Source organism: Cyanistes caeruleus, chromosome 14 (genome assembly GCF_971803275.1).
Source record: "Cyanistes caeruleus chromosome 14, bCyaCae1.hap1.1, whole genome shotgun sequence".
NCBI classification, from domain to species: Eukaryota; Metazoa; Chordata; class Aves; order Passeriformes; family Paridae; genus Cyanistes; species Cyanistes caeruleus.
Genome location: NC_141714.1, coordinates 8,642,188 through 8,657,938, shown reverse-complemented (window position 1 = coordinate 8,657,938; position 15,751 = coordinate 8,642,188). Strand labels below are relative to the sequence as shown.

General features: G+C 37.2%; 1 protein-coding gene across 5 annotated transcripts in view; it reads left to right on the top strand.

The window, feature by feature from the left end:
• Positions 1–15,751, top strand: part of TMEM164 (transmembrane protein 164) — a 38,301-nt gene that overhangs the window by 6,960 nt on the left and 15,590 nt on the right. For all 5 annotated transcript variants that reach the window (XM_086850621.1, XM_086850623.1, XM_086850620.1 and 2 more), the window contains exons 3-5: positions 7,376–7,425; positions 9,062–9,128; positions 14,339–14,417. In XM_086850621.1, the coding sequence (XP_086706747.1) occupies positions 7,376–7,425; positions 9,062–9,128; positions 14,339–14,417 (196 nt within the window). The remainder of the gene's footprint in view (positions 1–7,375; positions 7,426–9,061; positions 9,129–14,338; positions 14,418–15,751) is intronic.

The following is a 15,751-nucleotide window of genomic DNA, read 5'->3' as shown; positions in this document are numbered from 1 at the left end:
AAGTGTCAGGTTTTTCCTTAATTGTTACTTTTATCTTAATTTGTTTTATTTGTCTTATTTTTAAGCAATGATTTTGTTGTGTTTAAAAACAATGTACTGTCCAGTGCTATGATGTGTTGATGTTGGCTGAAATACATTTGTAGGATGGATTTTTTATCCTCTTTGGCAGTTTCACACACCATTCCCTATAGGTTGTTTGCTGGTAACTTAAGCTGATGTTTCAGGAGTAGCTGCCTGATGCTATCAGGATTTCAGTGGAGTGGTGAATGAAAACAGTAGTGGTAACCACACTGGACACCTTATAGATTCCAGGGGCTGGGATGTCATTCTTCTCATGATTTCCAGTCTAAGAAGGCCTTGTTCACTGTCTCCTTGGCCTGCTGTCAACGTGGACAGTCCTATTCACAGATGATTCTTACTAAAGTGTAAAGTACAGTACTGTGGTGTACTGATCATTGTATACCAGCCACATCCCCTGCAGCAATTTGAACTGTCAGTGTTCACCAGGAACAAGTCCTGTGCCACCAATTTGAAACCTGCTGTGTAATGGGACTCATAATTCTGGTGGCACTTCCTCAGGGCTTTAGATTGATGTGGTGAGGGTTTATGTTAATTCAGATGGCCAAGTAAATAGTGTCAAGCAAATGTAATGGTTTGTATTATAATACTTTGTTGATTAGTGAAATGCGAACTTAAATTATCAGGAATAGAATGTTGTATGCCTTAGCTTTTTATGAATTGTGTTACTATTTCATCGGTAAAAGTTGGCTGTAGTAAGGCTAGTAGTTACTCTCTTGTGTTTTTAAAGACTTAAAAATTTCTGTTGGAAAATCCTGCAAAACGAGGAATTTTTAACTGTGACAAGAAAAAAAGGTGTTGGTGACTCAAGGTAGTGTAGATCAGGGCTTTTCTATGATGATTTTGCTTTTGTAGGCAACCAATACAAATCATCCTGTTCAGATGGGAAACTAACAAAAGAGTGTCTGCACATGAGAATCTTGTGAACTCGTGTGTCACTGACAGAAGGAGATGCAAGTTAATCTAAATTTAGTGTAAATGAATTTTTCTTAAGAAATTTGAAATAGGATTTATTTTTTAAATCCAGCCTCTTTGTTCTTTAACCTTAGGTATGTTTTTAATTGTCAATTTTTCTTTAAGCACTGATTTAAGCATGGAGAATGAAGGAACCCACTACTAGTGAAGCGCTGGAGCAGACAGTAGTTAGAGAAAAAGGAAAAGTAACTTCAATGACCTCTGAAATACTAATTCCTAAGGTGTGATAGCTAATGCACTCATAGAAAGACCTGTGTCATGTGTTAATAATTAATCCTGAACTATGAGAAGTCTAGAAATCTTTCACCTAAGACACTGAAGGGGAAGAAGGTGAATATGGGTTTGCTGAGTAAACAAAGCCCATGGAAGGGGAGACTAATCTAGAATGTCCCAATGAACGTGTATAATTTACAATACATTAGATTGTAGAGGATAGAAGCCGTTCAGCTACAGGTCTTCCATCGTTGGGTAGAACTGGGAAGCTGGGGGGTTGGAACCAGGGACAGGCAGCTCATTGTATTCCAGTCTGATTTATGTAACACAGAAACTACTTTTACTGCAGTATTTTTTAATGCTCTACCAGCAGTGTTACTTTGAATCATGAATATCTTTAGCACTAGATTAACATAGGACACATTAATCCCTGAACCTACCTGACAGCTGCAGTGAGGCAGTGGTGATTTTAATGCTAAAATATTAAGTATATTCAACTTGCTCCTATTTAGCAATCAGCATGCAACATCTTTTGGTATATTTTTTTTTTCCCTTTTCCCAAGGTTTAGCAGTTTGAACTTGTCAAACCACATATGATTTTTATTTTTTATTTCAATTCCCTTTTAGAAAGCAAGTGATGGCTTTTAAAGAATGGCTGTTCTATTCTGACTTGATAGTTTGTACAGAAAGAAATGCTGACTCAAAGCTGCTTGATGGAGTTGTTAAATTATTGGTTTCTGATAAATGATAGAATGATTGCTTTGAACTTACTTAAAAATAAATTTTAGAGTTGATTTACAAAATCTTTTACATCTTTTAAATTGTCCATCTTCTTGGGTCTTCCTTGCCTTATTGTGAGGGAAAATGGATGATTTTCATAGGTACAGTACACTTACACTTACCACCCTGAGGTAAGTGTACTTCACTATATCTTAGCCTTTTAAACATGCCTTTTAATCTGTTCTGCTCTGGTGAGTACTTTGATAGACCTAACAGAGTGAAATTTTTATTTCAATTCAGATTTATTAAAGCCTATCTCTATCTGTTTTGTTCCTTTTGGTTTCAAGTTCATTCCAGTTTTGAATGAATCCAGTTTCCATGAATTTTCATATTGCTCTGAATATTGCCAGTAGAAATTAAAATATAACCTCTTCAAGTTTTCATTTTGAAATAGTACAATAAACCAATCAATTTATGATCTGGTTAAGTAATCATGACTGAAATGTTTGAAAAAGAAGGATGTGTTTCCAGTCTTCTGCAGGGAGGTACTAAATCAAACAGGCTGCTCATAGACAGCCTGCTGTTCTGAAAGGTAAATGATACATGTGCCACAGGTGCAGGGGTTTGAGGGGCAGTGTTCTCAGCTGTCATCTGCCAGCAACTACTCAGACATCCCTAAGTGTTCCCACTGATTCCACGAGTGATACTGTGATGTTACATCTGGAATGGTTGCAATTGTGTGACTTGCTCTGTTCTTCTCCAATACATTTTGAATTGTCTTTTATCTCTTCAGGTTTTTGATCAAACAAGATGGTCTTTATTGTGCATGCTTCTGTCTCAGCAGGGCTAGGACTGGTAGAAGAAAAGCCTTTCATGACAAGTTTTGACTGCACTCTTTGCCTCAGTGTACTGACTGAAAATTAGTGTCAAAGTTAAAATACTATTGTATTTTGTAGAGATTTTGAATGGTCTGGAATAAACGAAAAACAGAGATGCAGCCTACTCAGGACCAAACAAATAAATCAGTGAGCTCTCCCTATTTAATGCCTGGAGTGAGGCAATAGCATTCAATTAATAGATATTTGAAGAGGTATTTTTCTTCAGAGACAATATTGCTGTTAAACTCTTTTTGAGCAAAAGATTCTGTGTATCTTTGGACAGGACAGAGCTTGTGATATTTTTACTAGTTTTTATTTTTGAAATTTTGATTTCTACAACTAATGGCAAGCTGACATGTTAAAGAAACTAGGAAATATTAGGCAAATGAAAATTTGCAGCTGACAAATGGAAATGGTCTCAAACCATTTTCTGACTTATGGAAATGGTCTCAAAGCTTTAGGAACCTGTAACATAATATGTGTATCTAGATACACATATCCTTGTCAGCCTCTGAGGATTTTCATAGACATAAATCTAGCATGTTCCACAGCCTCTCATCAGCTGTTTTTAGGTAAGTCATGGCTCATAATCCATGGGAAAAATGTTTGCAGGCATTCTGGTATTGTAGATTTTAGCTACTGTAGGTAGTAGCTAACTACAGATGTATTGTAGAGGGACTGTTGGATTAAAAAATTGCAATGATAAAACAAGAAGAGTGTTTTCATACTGGTTTCAATCCAGCAGTAAATGTAAAATGGGAAACCAGCTATGTTTGATGGTTTGTGCACTTTTTTCCATTTCTTTAAAATGATGCACTTACCCATTGTTGAAGTCCAGATATGCAAACTGCAAAATAAGTTTCTTGAATAAAACTATTTCTCTATTAATTAAAAAAAAAAAAATCAAAGCCTTCAGTGTCTCCAAATAAATGTGATAATTGCAGCACATACAATGCTTGAAATACCAGAAACTATTTGGAGCCCAGTCCTATGTTAGTTCAGACCAGCCATGAATTCAGTGTCCCTAATCTCTTGTCTCAAGGAAGGAATAGTTAATTAGTGCTGTACTGGACACTGGAGTCCCTAGACTCTCCAACCATGATGATCTGTCATGTGTGGTGGTGTGACCTTTGTCTCTGGACTTAAGCAAGGCAGTGCTGGCCAAGCAGTTCTTCATGCCAGAAGCATTTCCCAAGGGGGTGGATAATTGTACTTATGGCTTTGCAGAGCAGTTTTGAAGTATAGTGACAGAATTTCTGGTTTTATTTTTTCATCTGGGTCCTCAAGGTTGAAGTGATCTTCTGTGGATTAACCAGTGTTATGGGATTCTCTGCAATTTACTACCTGAGAACAGTTGTAGAATCTCCTGGTCCTGTGCTTCTGAAAAACTCAACCATTGTGACTCTTAATATTGTCCTCATCTAGGACTTCTTATCTCTGAATTTCCTCAGTGCCACACACAATTGTGTACTTTCTCTCACCCATTAGCCTGCAGTCTTTTAGAGATACTAATCCCTGTGTGGAAGATGTCCCATAACTTTTTTTTTTAGTGGTGGAAAGGAAAGGCAGTGGTCAGAACTATGCTCATAATCCAGTCTATCCAACAATATATATTTTGTACTTAGTTTTTCCCATCCAAAATAGCTACTTTTGTTCATTTTGGGCTAATTCTTTTGCTAGTCTTTAATTTATAAGGTGAAAACATAACAGGTGACAGAACTGACAGAGGAAGGGGGGGATATTGAAGTTGTTTCCTAGTGTTTCTTCTAAATTGAAAGTTGAGTTATTCTGTCTTGGGCAAGGTGAACCCCTTCATTGTGCTTTACCATGCACACTGCTGGAGCTCTGCAGTGCCAGCTGGGCTGTGGGCTGAGAACCCCAGCGCCCCAAAACTGGAGTTCTGCAGGAGAGCAGAGGCTGGGAGCTCTGCACAGCCCTGCTGCTGTTTCAGATCAGGATTCTTTGGTTTATGGAACAGAGTTGTTCCCTCCTGCAAGGCAGGATTACTGGATTTCCAGTGTGACAGTGAAAAGTAGTAGGATTATAGGATCAGTGTGGGAACGCTTGTGTTGGAGCTCATGAGCTTGTCTGCTGTGAACTGTGTATTTAAGACTGCTGATACTCTGAGATGAGTAATGACACCTGTTATACAGATATTTGAAAATCAGATACAAGTGTGTCCTTTAAAATTTCCCTTCAATAGGTTGAGATTTGTTTATCATGGCAAGTATCTGCATATGTAGAGAGAAAGTATTGATATTAAGCTGCTAAAGCTGAAGCATTTGAAGATCTCTTCCATGATCCTAAACTTTTAGCATAAAAATTCTGGTTATGATTTCTCTGCTGCCATGAAAAATGGAAGTTAGGCTTATTTTCCAAAGGATCCCTTTAACAGATGGATTTTCATGCTTAAAAATGTTAAGTAGTTGTGTTTCCCCTCATCAGGTTTTGAAACTGTTTCTTTCAGTAGAGTTGAAATAATCAGCTGTGAATCCTTTTCTCTTCTTTGCCTGTCTCCATGGTAGTAAAGTGATTTAAATTGGTATGTCATCTCAGTCCTTGTAACAGTGCCATCCTTTTTAAATATGATCTGTTTTAATCCCCAGTGCTGAGATTCAGATAGTACTCAGACCCAGATCATAGCTTCTGCTCTGCCATGTAGTAGTTGGAGCACTCTGCAGTGTGTTAGAAAAACAAGGGTCTAATGTCATTAAGACATGTTTATAGTTTGTTTATTTTTTCCATACAGAGAAAAAGATTAATTTGAGTCGGGGGGGTTTTGGTTTTTTTAAGATGTAGGAGAGAAAAAGAAATGGAATTCTTCCTTGGAAGAGCAGAATTTGTTTCTTGGAAGTATTAACCATGCTTCAACAGTAACATATATTCCCTGTCAGATTTCTGAATTTAAGGAAATGATAAAGTAATCAAATTTAAACTCTAGATGAACTGGTGAGACTCTAGATATAATATCTCCATTTGCTAACATATAACATGAAGTGTTTAAAAAGTTTGACCATACACACAGGTCACATGTGAAAAAATATTTATCACAGGAGGGCCGTACAAGATATTTATGGTTTCCAAAGAAGAGAAAATATAGTTTACCATTCAAGGAACTTTAGTTAGTAAATAACGTTTATTCCAAAATATTCAACAATGGTATTGTAAGCATAATAGGTGTTAGACACTTTTCCCAGAAGCTGTATGGGTCTTACATGCAAAGTGATATACAGAGTTCTTACAAGATTTTTCTGGCATGTACTTTTTTCTTTTTTGTTTCCCTTAGTACAGGAAAACATCCATTAGTGATTCTAATCATGCACCTGTTATGTTCTCTATCTCCTTAACCTGCTCTAATGAGTTGAAATTGCTTGCTTTTTAAAGACTTCAGAGAAATTGACTGGATTTTAACAGTATTCACTAAGAAAATGTCTTGAGGTACATTCCATTAAATTTAATTGCTGCCTCTCTTACTGTACCTTTGTTAGTGTTGTATGACTTGGGAAAAACAATTTGAGTGTGTTGTGTTCTAAGCTGTTGTTGAGACTTGAATGGAACATGCAGATGTCTGCATATTAGGAACTTGACCTGTTTTGTCCATTTAACTCGGAAATAAAATATTTGGAATTTATTTGTGTAGTAATGACAGGAAGCCCCTTGTCTATGAAAGGACTCAGTAGGATGATCCAGAGTTAAACACTTCTTCTCTTGCTGCAAGTACATTGTCTAATAGTGATTAATTTCAGTATCCATTGGAGGCCTCTTCCTAACCCTGCAATATTTGAAAGAAACACATTTGGTGAATTGTCCAATCTGACATCAAAGCAGACACATTCTCCAAAGCTCTCACTCGATTCAGCGGTAATTTGTTTTGTTGGTTTTCAGTGAAGTAAAGTATTGTGACTTTATTTTAGGAACAGCAGTAAAAAATGTGATCCATATTTTGCTGAAATACTGAACAGTAAACCAGTTTCTTCTTTGCAGTAGTGGACAATATAAAGAAAGAATTTTTATTACTGAGCATTTATGCAGTAAACTCATCACATCTAGAGCAAGACTTGCTAATATGAAGTTTTTAAAGTTACTATGTGAAGTTGTGGCACTGGTGAAGGGAAGGACTGTGGTGATGTTGCTGTAAATGCTAATATAAAGCACAGCAAGGACCTCACCATGATTGAGGGAGCTGCTGTAGAAGATTGGTAGTACAGTAATCTGGTTCTTGAGAGAGCTTTTATAGTGTCAATAATAACTGGCTAGAATTTGACTGGTTTCGTAGGCACTGGCAGAAACTGAACTCTCAGTGCTGCTCATACTGCTTGAATCTTTTTATATGTAGGTAATAGAAGACGTTTTGATATGTTAAAGACTTTAAGTCTTTTCCAGCTCTGCTGTAAAACGCGTTTTCTGGCAAGAAATTATTTGTGGTATACAGAACTGAATAGGAAAGATTTAGAAAATGGATTCTAAAAGAGGTCACTGTCATTAATTTAAATTTGTTTCTAACATTTCAGATTTTTCTTCTTGCCTGTCCCCCATGTCGCACTGCAATGATTCTCTTCAGGTAATACCTCTTCCTTACTGTATTTCTGTCTACTTGTACAATATATTTTAGAAGTTAATCACTGCTTAATTATTGAAGTACTAAGGGAAATATCAAGTTGGAAAGGCATACTGGTTGAATTGAAAAATGACACCTTGAAAAGCATAAGGGCTTAAATCAGGGTCTTGGGCCCCTTATCCTTGCTTCTTGTGTGTTGGTGGGTTTGGCCTCACTTATGAACAATTCAGCTCAACAATAGTGGATTAATGCAGATAAATGTATGAGCTACTATAATTTGTGTTATGGACCTCAAACCTTTTTAACATCCTCAACCAAGGTTAGTAACTGGGCCTTGCTGGAAGCCATGCAGGCATTCTGGGTCTGACTTCAAAATTGTGGATAGGGAAAGTTAAATAGGCAAAGCAAATTCTCTTTGACTTGGTTTGATATTTCTCACATCTATGCAGTTTTTTCCAAAATACTGCATATTATTACTAACCTAAGGAACCACGAGAGTCTCTGATGTGCAGGAGGCTCTATCAGGCTGCAGCAGCAGAGCCCAGTGTGCAGCTGAAGGTGCAGCCACTGTGTTGTGGGGAGGGTCTGGTATTTCCCAAGCAGTGGTACTTGGAAATGGCTGTAGTTGCCACCGTGACATTAAACTATGCTCTTCCTTGTCTTAGTCTAGGCAAAAATGATACTGGGGGAATGCTTTAGACAGTCTTTCTGCAGCTTTTCCCTGCTGTTCCTTATTTCTGCAGGGATTATGCTGAACAAAGACCTGTATTAGCATCTCTGTCTTGGACAATGTGAAAAGTATGTCTGCTGTCCTGGAAATCTTTGTTAAAGACCAGTTGTAGAGTGGAGGCCACAATATTTGTTGTTTTTCAGAATGGGTATATATTTTTCTAACACCCTGACATGCAAATTATACATAGCATACAAATTATATTTGAAAATCTGTTTTAAAATTTTAATACCTTTTCCTCCCTCAAGTTACTTTTAAATTCCTAGGAATTTGACAGACAGTGGTGGGAGACAGTTTATTCTTTACTTTGTGTCTGATGTAAAGTAGACTGAAACAGTTCTGATACTAATTTTCTGTTCCTGTGATCCAACAGTAATTCAAAAAAGATGGCTGAATTTGAATGTTATACAAATTGTGGTGTGTAATACTACTTTCCTGCCTTGTGCTTTTCTTAGGACTTGCAGTTGCATTTTGATAAATGTAATTCTTTTCTTAAAGGGACTTTCAAATTATTAAAGCTTTATTTTGAAGCTGTTCACGCACAGCATTAAAGAAGAGTAAAACCCTTTATCAAAGATGCTATTTTAAACTCTGTAAGACAAATTAATAGTAGAATTCTAACTATTTAGCAGCTTGTATCATTAACAGGATTATGGGCAGTCCAGGCTTTCTAGGAATCCAAAGCTTATTATAGAAAGCAGTCCTACTTTAGGAAATTCTTTAGGTGTGTATTTGAAGATAGGGTTTTGTCCAGTTTTATTGCATTTAATAGTGACTTAATTCAAAGTGAAGCCCAAACAATTTTTTAAGTCTCTTGCTATGTTTTGTTGAAGAGATACTACATAAAATACATGGAAATATTGCATTGTGTTTCCATCTGTGAAAATAATATCCCATCTCTTTTGTAAGGTTGCAGATGCATATGCTGAATGGGGCCCTCTTAGCATTGCTGTTTCCTGTTGTTAATACACGCCTGGTGAGTGTACTGTGGTTTTCTCCTCCATTTTCATTTATTTCCAAAAGATTATCTTTGGAGAGATGTCAGGTGTTTACTTTGCTTGGCCTTTAAAGTACATTTTACTGGGCTGTAGACTTCTGGTCACTACAGTGGAGCAAGAATAGCAATCATAGATTTTTGGATGTTTATAACTCAGTGTGAAAAGACAGCACTGTTGTATTGAGTGTTAGTTCCTGTCTAGCCACCAATGGAGCTTGATGGCTTTGAAAGAGGCTTTCACAGGTTTACCTTATGGCCTGTGGTCAAAATTCAGTTTCAGACTTTTCAAACTCTATGTAAATGTAAGATTCCTCAGGCCTGGAAAATGTGAAATGTTGTTGTTGGCTGTCATTCCCTCTCCCCCAGGATTTGGCACAGCAGATTTTTTTTTTCCCATGCAAGTTTTGGAATCTACTGTAAAACTTCAGTCTCCTGGACAAAAAAATCAGCCTGTTGGTGTTCCTAGTGAGATTCTTAAACCTACTGACAGTTAAATGTGAAAAAAGCTATTTTGAGTGTGAATTGAATTAAGTATTTCTAAAGTTTATTTCAAGAGCTGTTATCCATGCATGTGTAGAGGGGTGTATATGCATATATGACTATATGCTTATAATTTTTTTCATATGATTTATCTGCAAAAATATGTTGTTGCAGCTACTTGAATGTCTGTTTTAAGATAGATGCAAGTACTTTATGTTTAAGCAAACTATGTCCATAATAGAGGGTGAATTAATACTATTAGCAAAATGGCTGTGGGCTTCAGACTCTATTTCAGATTTTGTTGGTGCCTCTCCACATGTTAGTCTTGACTGTCTAACTTAACTAGTGTTAAGTTATCCTGAAGTGGAAGCTTCTGGCATAATTTCATGATTTTCATTTTCTTGTAATGTATCTGTTAACTTTTTTTTTTTGTTGTTGTTGTTTTAGAACCTCAGTAATTTCAAAATTCTTTTAAAACAGTAGTGTATTGAAAGTAGTGAAAATGGAGAGTTGAGATATTCACTGAAACTACAGTAGAAAGTTTCTCCCTTCTGTTATTTTAAACTTTCAGTCAAACTATGCTAAACAATGCAGTTCAAAATCTTGTTGGACTATAACAGGCACCTGAGATAGTGTTCAAAAAAAATGTAGCCTGAAACGGGAGGTCAGTCCAGTCTGTTCTTTCCAAGAAAATATTTTCCTGCCTTGGAATGAGGTTGAGGTGCCAACAATTAACAGACTCAAGCAACAAATACACCCACTTGTACTTGTTTGACATTTAAATATTGCAGTTATTTGCTACATTATTTGCCATGTGCTGATGGAATTAAATTCTGTGCTTTGGGATAGGCATTGGATAATGATAAAACTGTTTCTTGTCCGATCAGTGCTTTTGTGAGTTCTTCTAATCCTTTCAAAAATAAAGAAGATGCTGAGGGAGTTGGCTTGTTAGGCTCCCAAAAGGAAGCTGGCAAGATATAAGATGATATATAGGAGAAGAAATATTTATTTTTACTCTGTTTTTATATTCTATAGCACACAATGTAGGCCCTGATAACCTGGCTGTGCATGTAAATTCATTTAACTGACACAAAGACTCTGTTTGGAAAGTAAGTGGGTTTGCTTGGCCTTTCATGTTGCATTCATCAGATTTTAAAGAAAAGTCTTTCCACTGGTTTAAAAGTGGGGATTTTTTGCAAGCTGATGTCCTGAAAATGTTGATAAAGTAAAAAACAGAACATATGCCAGTAGTGTTGTATACACGGGTGTCAGCTCACATGGCTGGTACATGAGATGGTACAGTTTCAATGTTTCCAGAAGCTGCTATATTCTAGTCTTAGAACTATTTGGCCTGAGAGAGCCACATTCTAAATCTGTGTAAGGAGCAGAATCATACTCTGAGCAGGACTTTGAGCGCATTCCGTGTATGCTTCAATCATTGACTGCTGCATTGTTATTGATTGTTAGAGTAATAATTCACTGCACTAAATAGTTTGCCTGTAATGGCTATGCCTGCACAGTAGAATGGAATGGGTTTGGTAGCGCATTGTCATCTCTAAACTGGCGTAATCTAACTGGAACAGTGGGGGGCTTTTTGAGAGATTGTGCTTGCGTGGCTTGTAGCTGATAAAGCCAAAGTTTGTGCATATTTGGGCATTTATACATGCTTTGTGCATTAAAATGGTATGAGTGTGTAATTTACTGATAATGTCTAAGAAGTTGGCTGGTACAGTACAACATTTGGTATTTTTTGGGCTATGTTCTAGATGTACTACAGGAAAGACCATAATCTGAGAGTTGAGGTCCTATTCCTTTTCTGCCACACTCTACAGTCTTTGTAGAGAGTGATGCTCTTGCACTGTGCAGCACTTGAGCCAGGGTATAAATAACTAAATACTGTCAGAAACCAGAGCAAAGTGTTAGCCTGTAAGTCCACTGAAAACCAACTATTGTGTCTGAATGTTTTATCTTAATTTGTATTATGTCCATGCTCTTTTGGCGTGAGTTCAAAATATCTGACTTCTGGGCTCCACTCTACTGCTGCCTTGAAGAGATTTTTCTAAAGCTGAATTCAGTGCATGGAAAGATCTCATTGCTCCCTTTGGCCAGTAGCTGCGCCAAAGAAGTTGGCAACTTCTAAGTTAGACCCTGAAGTCTTGCTTGTTTTCACAAAGAGATTCTTAAAATCCTTGATTGATGGGTGATACCTTGTGCCTCATCTTCATTTCCAGTTTCTCCTTGCATGTGAAAAGCGCTTATGCTGAATGAATCTTTTGATAAAACTGTTTATGGACAAGGCATAAGATGCAGGTGAGTTAGTTGTTCAGTACAGCTTGCTTTTTCTATTTGTTGTAGCCTGGCTGTACAACTTGAGTGCATGGTTGTACTGCAACTCTGTAGCTCTATAGCAAGAAATGCACTTCCATAATCAAGCAGGCTTCAGAACAAACCATCTTTTAAAGTGGTGAAAAAGATGTTTTGTTTAACACACAAAAAAATACTGTCAAAACCACTGCAGCATAACAACTGTTACTCTGTTCTCAAGAGTGTCCTCACACAGTGTTTGTATAACAGATCCTCACATCTCCATGGCTGTGGAAGCCCTTTTGACACCAAAGATAAATGGAGAATGCTCCTAGACAGGAGTAAGTGCCTCATGTTGTGGTGTTTATATCAGGAGCAATTGTTTCTGAAGTGGGAGAAGTACAGCTTTTTCTCCAGTTAGGATCACTGTTTTAGCCCCATCCCAAATAATTTTAAATCTCTCAATTTTCTCTCTGTGTTGTTCAACGAAGGACAGCAGGAAAGGTTCAGATTTAGGAAACCTCACAATTTTCATGAAGTTCTTGCTTTTGCATACTGTGACCTTGCTTGTGTTTGTTTTGATACAGAATACTTGGAATGAAATAACCCAAAAGATTGTATGAGAGGGTTGTTTTAGCTTAGTCCCTAAAAGAGCTGGCTGACCACCTTGGAGGTAGCCATCAGGACACAGACAGTGTCCAGCGGGCGAATGCCAGGACTAGCATAATCCAGTTGTTGGTTTTAGAATCTTCTATGTTCAACATAGAATATAAGAACTGTAGTTGAATTTAAAAGATCACTATGTTATTTACCAACTGTTTGACTACTGTTTAGGAAGAAAATCAAGCTCTCTTTCAATCTCTCTTCCGTTGCTGTAGAAACTTCTGTAATGTTTCAGTTGTCGTGCCTAATTGCTGGCCTGAAGGCCTCACACTTATAAATAATCCCAATTTTATAACTGAAACAACAAATTATATAAGTACCTTGATTATGTAATTCAACCAGTATGGATTGTTTGGGATCAGGTGAAGCTGCTGGGGACATGGGCAGCTGTTGGCCAGGTGGCAACTGGTTTGGCCAATTGGGACTAACCACACAGACCTTCATAACTGTATAAGGAGAAGAGGGCTCAATGAAAGTTGGGTGTTGAGCATGAACCTTGGTGTGTTTTGTCACATGCCTGTCTCCAACACCAGTGACATTCAGTTTCAAGGCTGTGACTTCAGTGTCTCAGAAGAGTCATAGAAAAGGAAGGCTTTTCTCCCCACTCCTTGCTTCCCAACACACAAGCCACAGTGGTAGGTCCTGTGTCTGAATTCTTCTGGCTGAAAAATGACAGGACAAGTCTGCAGTCTGCATTTGAACCAAGGCTTTTCATTATTCCCATGAGATTTCATACTTGTGGTATTGTCCAATTTTGAATTCAGAAAAATAATGCAACAGTGTGGCTTTTCAGCTCTGTAAGTCAGATGCAGTAAAAAGCTGAATTCTGAATTTTTGAGTATTTTCCACTACTGTTCAGTTTTAAATGTGCTGCTTTAGTGTGATAAATAGATGTAGGCTAAGGTACTTATAGATGACAGTGACTTCCAAATACAGTGCATCCCCTTTTCTAACTGTTAAAGAGCTAGAAATAGTTGGGTCTGGGTTAGAAGACTCAAACACAGTTATGGTTGAAGTTATTTTTAGTATTATTTTAAGTGTCTGACTTCTTAGAAGTTACACTAATTCAAATAAACACACAAATGACTAATTATAATTTCCCAAAAGTTGGCAGCAGGTGAGAAATACCTGATTTGCTGTTAAATGGTAACTTGTTTACACATAATTCTGCAGCTTGTCTTTAAAATCAATAAATGACTAGTAATATTATATTTTAACCAATATTTGGTCAAGCTTAGCGGTTCCATACATGCATGTAGGTTGATATAAATCAGGTCTTTTGATTTTTTGCACAGGCCTCTTCAGTAATTACATGTATATATGTATTTATATACTTTTATATTTAAAAGACCTCATTATAGAGTTCTCTATATGTCTGTCTAAGGTGGCAAGAAGGTGGCAAGACTTCTATGCTGTGGGGGTGTGTGTGTAGTTTCTGATTTAATTACTTGAGTGGTTTGCATTGTTATTGGTTATTCATACTAGCAAATAAAGGGAAAGAGCAATCTTGTGTTATTCCACTTTGTTGTGCTTCTGGCTAATTCTGGAAGTGCTGTATTTGTATTAAAGGGGATGGAATGGGTATAGTTACCTGTACTTTCAAGGCACTGACCATTGATGTTTGCTTATACATAGTTGATAAAATAACTGAAGGCATTGTCATGTGTCAGAAAGTGAATCGTTTCTTGGAACTTGGTTATTAGTGATGAGATATACTTACAAATATTTTCCTTATTCCACAGCTTCCATTTGAAATGGAGATTTATTACATCCAGCATGTGATGCTCTATGTTGTGCCCATCTATCTGCTGCAGAAAGGAGGTAGGTAGGCAGATTACTCTGTATGGATTGAACTGGTCCTGTGAAATGAAAACACTGTTTACTGGATACCACCAGTTTTATTCTTACGCTTTCTTAACCAATTTTCTCTGGTTTTAATTAATAGCTCCTGTTGTTCTGGTGTTCTAATGTTGAAGTTTTAACCTAGCTAATGAGTAGTGTCAGGCACTGAACCAAAAATTTAAAAAATACTCTTTTGCGTGAAGGGATATTTGAAATGTATTTGTGCAATGTGCATTGTCTTCTTGAGCAGCATCTCTGCCATCTTGCAGTATTCTCAGTTGTTGGTGGGATGTACTTTTAAGATTTTTACATTCTTGGATGTCTCTTGAGAAGTACTGGAACTCAAAATGAGAAAAAAAAAATAAAAATTAGCTGTCTTGTTAGATAAATCCCAGAAATTCTGAAACTCCAGTGAAATGTAGTGACACATATCACTGAAATGAACTAGATTGCTTATTATCTCTTCTGACAAGATTGCCATCTTGCTTTCACTTATGCCATAATAGTTCAGTAAGTCTGGGAATCCTAAATTGTTTCCCTGGCCAGTGATTTCTCCAGTTGCAGAGCCTCAAAGGGAATGTACTATACATTCAGCTGGTGTGATGCTCTGCCCCCATCTAGTGCTGACATGCCTCCAGCTGCATTTTCTAGCAGAGCTGGATTGTTCCATCCAGGATATAAAATATGATCATTTGTGATCCACATGTTCAGTAGCCTTTAATGAAAACCCTGAGGGTGTGATGTCAAGCAATGGAATACAGTCAGCCTCTTCCATCATGTTGAATCTATCGTGTTTTATACCAGTGGGCACCTAACAGTCCTTCTTCCTATTTCACTGTAACCTTTGTGTTGCAGTGATCTGATTGCACTGTGAAATTAAGAAAAATGATTCAAAGGAAAAGTGAAGTCTCATACTTCAAAATATGATTCTGTTTCTTCCTTTTATCAGGGAAATATGCCAGCCATGTTTACTTTTAATCCACCCTTGATATCCTAAAATTCTGGCAAATAATGCTAATGTGCAGGGTAGTTGAAGGAGTTACACAAACTCAGTCTTTGCAGGAGGAGGGTGAGGAGCAGGGGTCAAAAAACATAAGCAGTCGTGGAGTGAACTGTAGGCAGTGACAAACAGACCTCTTGTGATATCAATAAATCCCTTGCTGGCCTTGGAGTTCCCATCTGAGGTCACTTTAAGACATGTACGTCCTTTGCTTTAAAAAGGCTTGGCCTTGGATGGTGCTTGATGTATTCTTTTAAGTTTTGATTGTTTGGTGTTTTGGTTAGGCTTTTTGCTTGTATCCTGGGTGACTTTA